General features: G+C 48.2%; 1 protein-coding gene across 3 annotated transcripts in view; it reads left to right on the forward strand.

Moving 5' to 3' along the window:
- The window catches only part of TBCK (TBC1 domain containing kinase), a 733,906-nt gene that overhangs the window by 159,294 nt on the left and 559,410 nt on the right, over positions 1–15,202 (forward strand). For all 3 annotated transcript variants that reach the window (XM_063919248.1, XM_063919252.1, XM_063919243.1), the window contains exons 13-14: positions 13,410–13,459; positions 14,981–15,107. In XM_063919248.1, the coding sequence (XP_063775318.1) occupies positions 13,410–13,459; positions 14,981–15,107 (177 nt within the window). The remainder of the gene's footprint in view (positions 1–13,409; positions 13,460–14,980; positions 15,108–15,202) is intronic.

Raw genomic sequence — 15,202 nt, forward strand, 5'->3', positions numbered from 1 at the left:
ACAGAGAAAAGTACATAGGGGGTCATTCCAGGTTGATCGCGCGCTAGCTATATTTTGCAGCGCTGCGATCAGATAGTCGCCGCCTATGAGGGAGTGTATTTTTGCTTTGCAAGTGTGCGAATGCTTGTGCAGCCGAGCGGTACAAAAACAGTTTGTGCAGTTTCTGGGTAGCTCAGATCTTATTCAGCCGCTGCGATCACTTCAGCCTGTCCGGTCCCGGAATTGACGTCAGACACCCGCCCTGCAAACACTTGGACACGTCTGCATTTTTCCAACCACTCCCTGAAAACGGTCAGTTGACATGCATAAACACCACCTTCCTGTCAGTCTTCTTGCGATCGGCTGTGCGAATGGATTCTTCGTTAAATCCATCGCCTAGCACCAATCCGCTTTGTACCCGTACGACGCGCCTGTGCATTGTGGTGCATGCGCAGTTTTGCAGAGTTTTGACCTGATCGCAGCGCTACAAAAAATAGCTAGCGAGCGATCAGGTTGGAATGACCCCCATAGAGTACTTGTATAATATATCCGGGAGCCTCAACCTTGGCAACAGAAATGTGGAACGTACCTTGAGAAAATGTGACAATAGGATCAAGATGCCAAGAAACTGAGAAGATTTCAATCTCAGGAGTAAGCATAGCCATTGGACAGGATATATCCAGAAGTAGCTTATTCGTAAGAGAACTGCATATATCAGCTACAGCACTTGAGGAAGCAGCCACCATGTCTTCAATCTTAATGAGAAGCCTCTGAGTGGAGGCAGTAATAGCCTGGAGAATTTGCTGCAAGGGACTAGCCATCTGTAAGATGTTCAGCTAACAACAAAAGTGTTCCAGCACAGCAGTGAGAAGATCAGCAGCAAAATGGTGACAGCAAATACACCACCAGACAGAGCTTGCCAACAGGAACTTTATGTATAGACCTATATATAACACCTATAGATTGTAAGCTCTCACGAGCAGGGCCCTCTTCCCTCATGTGGTTATCCTTTGTCTTACTTTAATAATCTTCAACTGTACCAAATCCAGCAGTCTTCTGCCACCTGATACTTATTCCAGTGTCATCTGCTGATGTAGCTATGTTTATTTACCCTGTACTTGTCCTATGCTGTCATCAACTGTAAGTTGCTGTTTTCCTGTTTGATTATTTCTCTTACGTCCTAGAGGATGCTGGGGACTCCAAAAGGACCATGGGGTATAGACGGGATCCGCAGGAGACATGGGCACACTAAAAGACTTTGACTGGGTGTGAACTGGCTCCTCCCTCTATGCCCCCCCTCCAGACCTTAGTTAGATTCTGTGCCCAGGAGTGACTGGACACACACTTGGGGAGCTCTACTGAGTTTCTCTGGAAAGACTTTATGTTAGACTTTTTTATTTTCAGGGAGACCTGCTGGCTACAGGCTCCCTGCTTCGTGGGAGTGAGGGGAGAGAAGTCAGACCTACTTTTTCTGAGTTAAGGGCTCTGCTTCTTAGGCTACTGGACACCATTAGCTCCAGAGGGTTCGATCACTTGGTGCGCCTAGCTGCTTGTTCCCGGAGCCGCGCCGTCACCCCCCTCACAGAAGCCAGAAGTAAGAAGCCGGGTGAGTATTAGAAGAACAGAAGACTTCAGTGACGGCAGAATACTTCAGTAACGGAGGTACAGCGCAGCGGTCGCGCTGCGTTCCATGCTCCCACACACCAAAAGCACTTACAGGGCGCTGGGGGGGAGCACCCTGGGCAGCAAGTTACTGAGGGTCTTTTAACTGGCGAAAGAGGCATATTCGGTGCCCAAGCTCCGTGTACCAGACCCCCGCCAGTATAAAAAAATTCAAATTTAAGCGGGACTACAGCGCGCCGGGAAGGGGTGGGGCTTAGCCGCACACCTCACCAGCGCCATTTTATCTCTTCACAACCACTGCAGGGACGCTGGCCCGGACCTCCACTCTCCTTACAAGTATCTGGGGAGCAAAACGGGGGGCGGGCACCAACAATTTGGTGCTATACATGTACACTATAAAGAATTAAAGCGCAGCCATCATATATTATTTCTTTAGTAGTATATGGGCGCTGGGGTGTGAGCTGGCATACTCCCTCTGTGTTCTCTCTACAGGCTTCCCTGTGGGTCTGTCCCCTTTTTGGCCGGTGTGAGTGTGGGTGTGTCGGTACTGCGTGTCGACATGTCTGAGGCTGAGTGTTCCTCCCAGGAGGAAGTTACTGGGGGCGCGGAGAAAGATTTGGGAATGACTCTGTCGGCACAGCCGACTGCTGATTGGGTAAATATGTTGAGAACATTGAATGCAAATGTGGCATTGTTGTCTAAGAGGCTGGATAAATCTGATTCTCAGACTCAAACATGGAGGTACAGACCCCCTCAGGGTCACAAAAACGTTAATTTACCCAGATGGCAGATACAGATACCGACACAGACTCTGATTCCTGCTCCAGATACAAGGGTTTGTTTGTATAAGGGAAAAAGCCTGAGGTGAAGTTTCCCCTCTCTCATGAACTGAACGCTCTTTGTGAAAAGGCTTGGGAGTCGCCTGACAAAAGGTGGCAGATTCCCAAGAGAATTTTTATGGCATATCCTTTCCCCTCTGACAACAGGGAGAAATGGGAGTCGTCACCCAACGTGGACAAGGCTCTGTCCCAACTGTCCAAGAAGGTGGCGCTTCCGTCTCCTGACACGGCTGCCCTCAAGGATCCGGCGGATCGCAAGCAGGAGACGACATTGAAGGCCATTTTCGTTACTACTGGTGCACTACTCAGGCCTGCAGTGGTGTCGGCGTGGGTGAGTAGTGCTATTGCTAAGTGGGCTGATAATTTAGCTTCTGATATGGATACCCTTGATAAGGGTAACATTCTTTTGACTCTTGGTTATATCAAGGACGCTGCAGATTACCTAAAGGATGCGGCGAGGGATATTGGCCTCTTGGGATCAAGGGCCAATGCCATGGCGGTCTCGGCCAGGAGGGCTCTGTGGATTCATCAATGGAATGCTGATGCCGACTCCAAGGTAGTATCTTGTTTGGTGACGGCCTTGCTGACCTGGTGTCTACCGCTACTGCGGGTAAGTCATCTTTTCTTCCTTATGTTCCCGCACAACAGAAAAAGGCGCCCCATTCTCAGATGCAGTCCTTTCGGCCTAGTAAATACAAAAAAGGAAGGGGTTCATCCTTCCTCGCTTCAAAAGGTAGAGGAAGGGGAAAAAGGTCGCCTGCTGTGTCTGGCGCCCAGGACCAAAAGTCCTCCCCCGCCTCTGCCAAGTCCACCGCATGACGCTGGGGCTCCCCTACGGGAGTCCGTGCCGTGGGGGGCCGTCTCTGAATCTTCAGTCAGGTCTGGTTTCAATCGGCCCTGGATCCTTAGGTCTTAGACATAGTGTCCCAAGGGTACAAACTGGAGTTTCAGGAGATGCCCCCACGCCGCTTTTTAAAATCGGCCTTGCCAGTTTCTCTTCCAGAAAGAGAAGTAGTAAACGCTGCGATACAAAAGCTGTGTCAACAGAGGGTCATTGTCCTGGTTCCCCCGTCCCAACGGGGGGAAGGGTTCTATTCGAGCCTCTTTGTCGTACCGAAGCCGGATGGCTCAGTCAGACCGATTCTGAACCTAAAATCCCTCAATCCATACTAGAAAACTTTCAAGTTCAAGATGGAATCTCTTCGACCTGTGATTTCCAGCTTAGAAGGGGGGGATTTTATGGCGTCAGTCGACATAAAGGATGCCTACTTACACGTCCCGATATATCCTCCTCATCAAACCTTCCTAAGATTTGCGGTGCAGGATTGTCATTACCAATTTCAGACGTTGCCGTTTGGGCTTTCCACGGCCCCGAGGGTCTTCATCAAGGTGATGGCGGAAATGATGGTACTCCTACGCAAGCAGGGTGTCACAATTATCCCGTACTTGGATGATCTCCTGATAAAGGCGAGATCAAAAGAGCAGTTGCTAAGAAGCGTGGAACTCTCCCTGACGGCTCTGCAACATCATGGTTGGATTCTCAATTTGCCAAAGTCTCAGTTGATTCCGACAACTCGGCTGCCCTTCTTGGGAATTATCCTAGACACGGAACTACGGTGTTTCTTCCAGCGGAAAAAGCTCTGGAAATCCAGACCATGGTCAAGGAGATTCTGAAACTGGCAAGAGTGTCGATTCATCAGTGCACTCGAGTGCTAGGGAAAGATGGTTGCGGCTTACGAAGCCATTCCGTTTGGCAGGTTTCATGCCCGGGTGTTTCAGTGGGGTCCGGGTCTCACCTGCACATGCACTGGAAAATAAGTCTATCTTCCAGGACCAGAATTTCTCTCCCGTGGTGGCTGCAAAGTTCTCGCCTTCTAGAGGGACGCAGATTCGGAATCCAGGATTGGGTCCTGCTGACCACAGATGCAAGTCTCCAAGGCTGGGGTGCAATCACACAAGGAAGAAGTTTCCAGGGAAAATGGTCAAGCCAGGAATCTTGTCTAACAGCAGTGGCGTACGTAAACCGCCAGGGCGGAACAAAGAGCTGGGCGGAACAGCACGTGAGCGCTCTGTCAGCAGTTTTCCTTCCGGGCGTGGACAACTGGGAAGCAGACTTTCTCAGCAGACACGATCTCCATCCAGGAGAGTGGGCCCTTCATCCAGAGGTGTTTGCAGAGGTGACAAGGCGTTGGGAAATTCCTCAAATAGACATGATGGCATCTCGCCTCAACAAGAAGCTTCCGAGGTATTGTTCCAGGTCAAGAGACCCCAAAGCCAGTGCAGTGGACGCCCTGGTAACTCCGTGGGTGTTTCAGTCGGTGTATGTGTTCCCCCCACTTCCTCTCATTCCAAGAGTGCTGAGGATCATAAGACGAACAAGGGTTCAGGCAATACTCGTCGTTTCAGATTGGCCACGGAGGGCCTTGTATCCGGATCTTCAGGAATTGCTCATAGAAGATCCTTGGCCGCTTCCTCTAAGAGAGGACCTGTTACTGCAGGGGCCATGCGTGTTTCCAGACTTACCGCGGAGGCGTTTGACGGCGTGGAGGTTGAGCGCCAAATCCTAGCTCGTAAAGGTATTCCCGGGAAAGTCATCCCCACTCTCCTTAAGGCTAGAAAGGAAGTCACGGCAAAACATTATCACCGTATTTGGAGAAAATATGTGTCGTGGTGTGAAACCAAAACAGCTCCTGCTGAGGAATTTCACTTGGGTCGTTTCCTCCATTTTTTGCAGGCAGGCGTGGATGCAGGCCTGAAATTGGGTTCCATCAAAGTGCAGATTTCGGCTTTATCTATTTTCTTTCAAAAAGAATTGGCCGCCCTTCCTGAGGTTCAGACTTTCGTGAAGGGAGTGCTGCATATCCATCTTCCATTTGTGGCACCGTGGGATCTTGAAGTGGTGTTACAGTTTCTTATGTCTTTGCGAAAGGTTGAGTTAAAGTTTCTCACTTAGAAAGTGGTCATGCTTTTGGCCTTGGCGTCTGCCAGACGAGTGTCAGAATTGGCGGCTTTGTCTCACAAAAGCCCATATTTGATTTTTCATGTGGATAGAGCGATGAAGGTGGTTTCTTCGTTTCACATAAATCAACCTATTGTGGTACCTGTGGCTACGGATGCTGGGGCAGTCCCAAAATCTCTTGATGTCGTAAGAGCTTTGAAAATTTATGTCGCCAGAACGGCTCTTGTTAGGAAAACGGAAGCTCTGTTTGTCCTGTATACTTCCAACAAGATTGGAAATCCTGCTTCCAAGCAGACTATTGCACGCTGGATTTGTAATACGATTCAGCACGCTCATTCTTCGGCTGGGTTGCCGTTGCCGAAGTCAGTAAAGGCCCATTCTACCAGGAAGGTGGGCTCATCTTGGGCGGCTGCCCGAGGGGTCTCGGCACTTCCACTTTGCCGAGCAGCTACGTGGTCTATAAGTTTGATACCCTGGCTGAGGAGGACCTCATGTTTGCTCAATCGGTGCTGCAGAGTCGTCCGCACTCTCCCGCCCGGTCTGGAGCTTTGGTATAGATCCCATGGTACTTTTGGAGTCCCCAGCATCCTCTAGGACGTAAGAGAAAATAGGATTTTAAAACCTACCGGTAAATCCTTTTCTCCTAGTCCGTAGAGGATGCTGGACGCCCATCCCAGTGCGGACTGTTACTTGCAGTTGTATTGATACTTGTTGTTTTCGGTTAAACGAAGGTTGTGTATCAGTTATGTTCAGCTTGTTGCTGTTGTTAGTTCATACTGTTACCTGGTATTCCTGCTAATCCAGTTGTACAGTGTGTTTGTGGTGTGAGCTGGTATGTATCTCGCCCTTAGTGTAACAAAAATCCTTTTCCTCTAAATGTACGTCTCCCCTGGGCTCAGTTCCTATAACTGATGTCTGGAGGAGGGGCATAGAGGGAGGAGCCAATTCACGCCCAGTCAAAGTCTTTTAGTGTGCCCATGTCTCCTGCGGATCCCGTCTATACCCCATGGTCCTTTTGGAGTCCCCAGCATCCTCTACGGACTAGGAGAAAAGGATTTACCGGTAGGTTTTAAAATCCTATTTTATGTACTCTGTAATTGGGCGCTGCAGACCCTTGTGGTGCCATATAAATAAAGGATAATAAATAAAGGATAAATGTAGTAGCCACCACCAGGACTTTGAACTGCAAGGAGTCGCACCCCACTGTCAGATGCACTGAGAGGAAATTTCCGCCAATACAGGAGCTTCAAATCAGCGAGAATACCGGAGCACCAGCTGAAAAGGACGCCCAGCGGCAAGATGGCGGTTAGCACACCACCAAAGTTCACTGACAGGAAACCAATGGAGATGACCTGAAGACTGCCAGGGAGGTAACCAACAGCAAAATGGCGGTGTCCGGCGTTACACACGCCGCAGATATTGGAACAAACAATCGATCACCGGAGGAGGCACCAACAGGAGCTGGATGCAGGATCCCACGAGACACAGCCGAAGGACGGGACACAACAGCAGGTAAGCACCACTCAACAAAACAGCCGCGGGAGCCAGAGGCAGGAGCACCAGGTCTCTGTGTATAGGACGGGCTGGCCGCACCAATCTTCAGAAAGCGTGCAGGGAAACCACGAACATGCAGCCCCCAACAAAACCTATAAACGAGAGCGGATACCTCACAATGAAATGTAATTCGGGGGGGGGAGAAACAGCGACTTTTAGGATATATTTCAGGATTTCTGCGGGAAAGCTGATAAATTGCTGCCTGTTCCTAGCTACTCCAAGCCATGCCCCCACCTTATTTCCTTTGTATCAGTGTTGAGAAATATAGAAGTATGTATTGTAACCTGCACTTTTTATGACAGAGTAATTGTATTTCTCTAACGTCCTAGTGGATGCTGGGAACTCCGAAAGGACCATGGGGAATAGCGGGCTCCGAAGGAGGCTGGGCACTCTAGAAAGATTTAGGACTACCTGGTGTGCACTGGCTCCTCCCACTATGACCCTCCTCCAAGCCTCAGTTAGATTTTGTGCCCAGCCGAGGTTGGATGCACACTAGGGGCTCTCCTGAGCTCTTAGAAGAAAGATAGTCTTAGGTTTATTATTTTCAGTGAGACCTGCTGGCAACAGGCTAACTGCAGCGAGGGACTAAGGGGAGAAGAAGCGAACTCGCCTGCTTGCAGCCGGATTGGGCTTCTTAGGCTACTGGACACCATTAGCTCCAGAGGGATCGACCGCAGGCCCAGCCTTGATGTTCGGTCCCGGAGCCGCGCCGCCGTCCCCCTTACAGAGCCAGAAGCTAGAAGATGGTCCGGAAAATCGGCGGCATGAAGACATCAGTCTTCACCAAGGTAGCGCACAGCACTGCAGCTGTGCGCCATTGCTCCTCTCACACTTCACACTCCGGTCACTGAGGGTGCAGGGCGCTGGGGGGGGGCACCCTGAGGCAGCAATAAAAACACCTTGGCTGGCAAAAATACCTCAATATATAGCCCCAGGGGCTATATATGAGGTAAATACCCCTGCCAGAATCCAGAAAAAAGCGGGAGAATAGGCCGCGGAAAAGGGGCGGAGCTATCTCCCTCAGCACACTGGGCGCCATTTTTCCCTCACGGTTCCGCTGGAAGGAAGCTCCCTGGCTCTCCCCTGCAGACTACTCTACAGAAAAGGGTAAAAAAGAGAGAGGGGGCGCAGTATATAGTTTATATTAAAAAGCAGCTATAAGGGACATAACTCAGTTAGTCCCTGCCTTATATAGCGCTCTGGTGTGTGCTGGCATACTCTCACTCTGTCCCCCCAAAGGGCTTTTGTGGGTCCTGTCCTCTATATTGAGCATTCCCTGTGTGTGTGGAGTGTGTCGGTACGGCTGTGTCGACATGTTTGATGAGGATAATGAGGTGGAGGCGGAGCAGATGCCTTTAGAAGGGATGTCACCCCCTGGGGGGCAGACACCTGAGTGGATGTGCCTATGGAAAGAAATGAGTGCACGTATACTCATTACATAAGAAATTTGACGACATGCCGACTGCGGGACAGCCGAGTTCTCAGCTCGTGCCTGTCCAGGTGTCTCAAAAGTCATCAGGGGCTCTGAAACGCCCGCTATCTCAGATGGCACAAGTAGATGTCGACACGGATACTGACACCAGTGTCGACGACGAGGAGTCAAATTTAATGCCCATGAAGGCCATTCACTGCATGATTGAGGCAATGAAAGAGGTGTTAAATATCTCTGATTTACATCCAGGTACCACAAAAAAGGGTATTATGTTTGGGGAGAAAAAACTACCTGTAGTTTTTCCCCCGTCAGATGAATTAAATGAAGTGTGTGAAGAAGCGTGGGCTTCCCCTGATAAGAAATTGGTAATTCCTAAGAAGGTACTAATGGCGTTCCCTTTCCCGCCAGAGGATAGGTTACGTTGGGAAACACCTCCTAGAGTGGATAAAGCGCTCACACGTTTATCTAAAAAGGTGGCACTACCGTCTCAGGATACGGCCGCCCTTAAGGAACCTGCTGATAGAAAGCAGGAGGCGATCCTGAAGTCTGTATATACACACTCAGGCATTATACTTAGACCAGCTATTGCGTCAGCATGGATGTGCAGTGCTGCCGCTGCGTGGTCGGATAAACTGTCAGAAAATATTGACACACTAGACAGAGACACGATTCTGCTAACAATTGACCATATCAAAGACTCAGTCTTATATATGAGAGATGCACAGAGGGAAGTCTGCCGGCTGGCATCTAAAATAAGTGCATTGTCCATCTCTGCTAGAAGATGCTTATGGACTCGCCAGTGGACTGGAGATGCAGATTCCAAAAGGCACATGGATGCTCCCTCAGACAGGGAGGCGGTGCTAGCAGCGATTCACAAGCTGTATTCCCAGCAGGTGATAATCAAGGTACCCCTACTTCAACAAGGCCGGGGTTACTATTCCACACTATTTGTGGTGCCGAAACCGGACGGTTCGGTGAGACCCATTTTAAATTTGAAATCCTTGAACACATACATAAAAAAATTCAAGTTCAAGATGGAATCGCTCAGGGCGGTTATTGCAAGCCTGGAGGAGGGGGATTACATGGTATCCCTGGACATCAAGGATGCTTACCTGCATATCCCCATTTACCATCCTCACCAGGAGTACCTCAGATTTGTGGTACAGGATTGCCATTACCAATTCCAGACGCTGCCGTTTGGACTCTCCACGGCACCGAGGGTATTTACCAAGGTTATGGCGGAAATGATGATACTCCTTCGAAAAAAGGGAGTTTTAATTATCCCATACTTGGACGATCTCCTAATAAAGGCACGATCCAAGGAACAGTTGTTAGTGGGAGTAGCACTATCTCAGGAAGTGCTGCGCCAGCACGGCTGGATTCTGAATATCCCAAAGTCACAGCTGGTCCCGACGACACGTCTAATGTTCCTGGGAATGATTCTGGACACAGTCCAGAAAAAAGTGTTTCTCCCGGAGGAGAAAGCCAGGGAGTTGTTTTCTCTAGTCAGAGACCTCCTAAAACCAAAACAGGTATCGGTGCATCACTGCACGCGGGTCCTGAGAAAGATGGTAGCTTCTTACGAAGCAATTCCATTCGGCAGGTTCCATGCCAGGATTTTTCAGTGGGACCTGTTGGACAAGTGGTCCGGATCGCATCTTCAGATGCATCGCTTGATAACCCTGTCCCCAAGAACCAGGGTGTCTCTTCTGTGGTGGCTGCAGAGTGCTCATCTTTTGGAGGGCCGCAGATTCAGCATACAGGACTGGGTCCTGGTGACCACGGATGCCAGCCTACGAGGCTGGGGGGCAGTCACAAAGGGAAGAAACTTCCAAGGACTATGGTCAAGTCAGGAGACTTCCCTTCACATAAATATTCTGGAACTAAGGGCCATTTACAATGCCCTAAGTCAAGCAAAATCCCTGCTCCTACACCAGCCGGTGCTGATCCAGTCAGACAACATCACGGCAGTCGCCCATGTGAATCGACAGGGCGGCACAAGAAGCAGGATGGCAATGGCAGAAGCCACAAGGATTCTCCGATGGGCGGAAAATCATGTACTAGCACTGTCAGCAGTGTTCATCCCGGGAGTGGACAACTGGGAAGCAGACTTTCTCAGCAGGCACGACCTCCACCCGGGAGAGTGGGGACTTCATCCAGAAGTCTTCCAAATGATTGTAAATCAGTGGGGTCGTCCACAGGTGGACATGATGGCGTCCCGCCTAAACAAAAAACTAGAGAGGTATTGCGCCAGGTCAAGAGACCCTCAGGCAATAGCTGTGGACGCTCTAGTGACACCGTGGGTGTACCAGTCAGTTTATGTGTTCCCTCCTCTACCTCTCATACCAAAGGTATTGAGAATAATAAGAAAGCGAGGTGTAAACACAATTCTCGTGGTTCCGGATTGGCCAAGACGAGCGTGGTACCCGGAACTTCAAGAGATGATCTCAGAGGACCCGTGGTCTCTGCCGCTCAGACAAGACCTGCTACAGCAGGGGCCCTGTCTGTTCCAAGACTTACCGCGGCTGCGTTTGACGGCATGGCGGTTGAACGCCGGATCCTGACGGAAAAGGGCATTCCGGAGGAAGTCATTCCTACGCTGATTAAAGCCAGGAAAGATGTAACTGCAAAGCATTATCACCGCATATGGCGGAAATATGTTGCTTGGTGTGAGGCCAAAAAGGCCCCAACAGAGGAATTTCAACTAGGTCGATTTCTGCATTTCCTACAAGCAGGAGTGACTATGGGCCTGAAATTAGGCTCCATTAAGGTACAGATCTCGGCTCTGTCGATTTTCTTCCAGAAAGAACTAGCTTCACTACCTGAAGTTCAGACGTTTGTGAAAGGAGTGCTGCATATTCAGCCCCCGTTTGTGCCTCCAGTGGCACCTTGGGATCTCAACGTGGTGTTGAGTTTCTTAAAATCACATTGGTTTGAGCCTCTTAAAACCGTGGATCTAAAATATCTCATGTGGAAAGTGGTCATGTTTTTGGCCTTGGCTTCAGCCAGGCGTGTGTCAGAATTGGCAGCTTTGTCATGTAAAAGCCCTTATCTGAATGGATAGGGCGGAATTGAGGACTCGTCCCCAGTTTCTCCCTAAGGTGGTATCAGCTTTTCACTTGAACCAACCTATTGTGGTGCCTGCGGCTACTAGGGACTTGGAGGATTCCAAGTTACTGGACGTAGTCAGGGCCTTGAAAATTTATGTTTCCAGGACGGCTAGAGTCAGGAAAACTGACTCGCTATTTATCCTGTATGCACCCAACAAACTGGGTGCTCCTGCTTCTAAGCAGACTATTGCTCGCTGGATTTGTAGCACAATTCAGCTGGCGCATTCTGCGGCTGGACTGCCGCATCCTAAATCAGTAAAAGCCCATTCCACAAGGAAGGTGGGCTCATCTTGGGCGGCTGCCCGAGGGGTTTCGGCTTTACAACTTTGCCGAGCTGCTACTTGGTCAGGGGCAAACACGTTTGCAAAATTCTACAAATTTGATACCCTGGCTGAGGAGGACCTTGAGTTCTCTCATTCGGTGCTGCAGAGTCATCCGCACTCTCCCGCCCGTTTGGGAGCTTTGGTATAATCCCCATGGTCCTTTCGGAGTTCCCAGCATCCACTAGGACGTCAGAGAAAATAAGATTTTACTCACCGGTAAATCTATTTCTCGTAGTCCGTAGTGGATGCTGGGCGCCCATCCCAAGTGCGGATTGTCTGCAATACTTGTACATAGTTATTGTTAACTAAAGGGTTATTGTTGAGCCATCTGTTGAGAGGCTCAGTTGTCTTCATACTGTTAAACTGGGTATAGTATCACGAGTTATACGGTGTGATTGGTGTGGCTGGTATGAGTCTTACCCGGGATTCAAAATCCTTCCTTATTATGTCAGCTCGTCCGGGCACAGTGTCCTAACTGAGGCTTGGAGGAGGGTCATAGTGGGAGGAGCCAGTGCACACCAGGTGACCTAAAAGCTTTCTTTAGTTGTGCCCAGTCTCCTGCGGAGCCGCTATTCCCCATGGTCCTTTCGGAGTTCCCAGCATCCACTACGGACTACGAGAAATAGATTTACCGGTGAGTAAAATCTTATTTTTACAATGATCAATAAATATTAAAGTTTTTGAATGACCATATAAGGAGAAGCGTGTTTTAGTAAGTAAGGGAGGGGACGAGCGGGGGGAAAGCAAGTGGTATTCTGACCCTCATTACACGTAAGCAGTGTGTAACTATTCAGATAGCTAAACCATGTCCATCTCTCAACGCACAGACGATTAAATTTACTGTAAACCTTTTATAAATACAGACTGAAATGATTGTCCATATAATATAGCTATAGTTCTGCTGAATAGATCACTGGTCATGTAACGAACAAGAGAATAAACAGTGCATGGAAATAAGATATAAGTCTCCGGGGTAGAGGAGACTTAACACAGCCTGTCAGCAACTCATGCACAGATAACTGATTTGTAACAAAAATGTATGATGAGGATTATATTTGGGGGCTAATATGAGAAAGTCCATACAATCACAGAAGAGATACGAAAAATATTAATTTCTAAACCTTTTTTATATATTTTATTACAGTAGTTGTTTGTTATTTTTACATACAATAAAGTTATGAAAATAGGGACATTTTCCTAAAATCCGTAATTTCATTCTGATAGCTACAAAAGCAAACTTTTTCGAGTAAAACTATTTTTTCTTTAATTAGTAATGTGGAAGAAATAAAAATCCGATATGCAGAACCCAGACTAAAAATTTGTGTTGACTGCTGTAATGAAATCTTTAGTGCTGAATCTCGTGTGGTCATTCACACGCAAGCGCGCAGTGATGACACACGCCAGTTTAGGCAATGCCCTTTTAACTTTGTTCAGATCATCACAGTACTGCAGCTTGTTCTAATAAATATACTGTATATAATGGTGTAACTCTCTTTTGTTTTAAGTTTTCAATTCATGTTAATAATGGTTTTAGTGGCATAAAAAAATTATGTCATTTCCTATTACTTAAGTTCTTCTTTCAAATTTTAGAGATTAAAAGATGTGCCTGGGGAAGCGTTTTATCCATTATTAGGAGAAGAGTGAGTATAGCCTTGTATTTGTTCTGTAATAGTTGCATATATACAGAGTGTTTCATTCGCTGTAGGCCACAAAGTTTTTCTTATAACTTTTAAAGTAATTGACCCAATTTAGGGAAATTTGACATGGCCACACCTTATTCTATGAGAAACATTAGAAAGTAATCGCAAGTGTTGAAATTGTACGCTATTAGCATCCAGGCCAGCTTGAAAGTGTTGCTTTATGTTATGGGAGGTCTTAACCAACATATAGGTAGGACTGTAGCACAGTCCAAAGTTCAAATTGAGGAGCCACACTGATTACCAGTGAGTCAGTTTGGGATGACCGTTTGTAGCGGTAGGTGTGGCTCCCCTGTTTGTACTGCGCTGCACCCGCACCTCTGGAGCCGCCACAGGACACCTCAGTACACAACACCACTGTCAGAGCATGAACAGCTGACTGTCACTTCATACATGTGTGAACTGCTGGACTGGATGCTAATAGCGTACACTTTCAACACTTGCTATAACTTCCTCATGTTTCTCATAGACCAAGGTATGTCCCTGTCAAATTTCACTATGTCAATAACTTTACAAGTTATAGGAAAAACTTTGTGGCCTATAGCGAGTGAAACATCCTGTAGAAATCCAGTGAGTAACGTGTACGTGTTATTGATGATAGCCGCAAGGTGTCAGAAAAAAGCCAGATTTCACTGCCAGCAGCAATAGATCTTTTTCCCTCGCACCCTATACAGGTGACAAGCAAAATGTATGAATTTGGCCTTCCATCAGAGACCACTGCACAGTCCTAATAATTGATTTGCCCCCTATAAGTCACAGAACTCATTTTTATATTACTGGGTCTAATTCATGTTTGGAGAGAATTGCACAGCCGCAAGGAAGCGACTGTACAGTTCCGTGTAATTAAGATTCAAATGCATCAGGAGAGGCCTATAGGAGATACTGTAGATGCCTCCTACATGCATTTGCGAGATCCATTTGTGCACGTGAGAATGCTGCCTCAGATCACCAGATGGTTGCGGTTCACAGTGTTTCCAGGCAGTGGTCAGTCTGCGTAAGCTGAAGCTTATTCAGGCTGTGCCATTGTATCCAGACACCCAGGTCCAGTAAGCCTGCATCCAGTGATGCAGACCCTGGACCCGTCACCCAACACACCCCTGTTTTGAAGAACGGTGCCGGTGTCGTCCCCGCTCCACCCCCCAAACGCTGCAGCATGTTAATCATGCTGCGGCTGATGGGACTGCGAGCGGTATTGTAGAACAGGTCTTGTGCCTGGGCAGACCCCACACCAGTAATTAAGTGGCAGAGCCAAATGGCCAGTGTCCTATTAATATTGCGCTGGTCATCTTAATCTGATCTGTTAATGAAGGACCAGCTAGAGAATGAGAGGAGGCAGACATGGTGAGGGCTGAGCAGGGACTGGTGTACATCTGCGGTGAGGAACAATCTGCCAGCGGTACATTGGGTGCAAGCTTTTGTATAACAAGCTTATAATTTGTGCCTGTCTGTCTAATTGCTTTTTAGCCAGTCAAACGTCCCTCATTCTGGTAGTAACAATGAGCTGTCTACCTCCACACTTCCGCTGATAATCAGAGAGAGGGACACAGAGTATCAGCTCAACAGGATTGTCTTATTTGATAGGCTACTTAAGGTAAGCATTTTACATTATTGTGTTAGTCTGAGTGTATTTCTTGTCACAAGCCCAGCAAAAAAAATAAATGTTTAGTTTCCAAGGTTATTTGACTG

This window comes from Pseudophryne corroboree, chromosome 1 (assembly GCF_028390025.1).
Source record: "Pseudophryne corroboree isolate aPseCor3 chromosome 1, aPseCor3.hap2, whole genome shotgun sequence".
Taxonomy (NCBI): Eukaryota; Metazoa; Chordata; class Amphibia; order Anura; family Myobatrachidae; genus Pseudophryne; species Pseudophryne corroboree.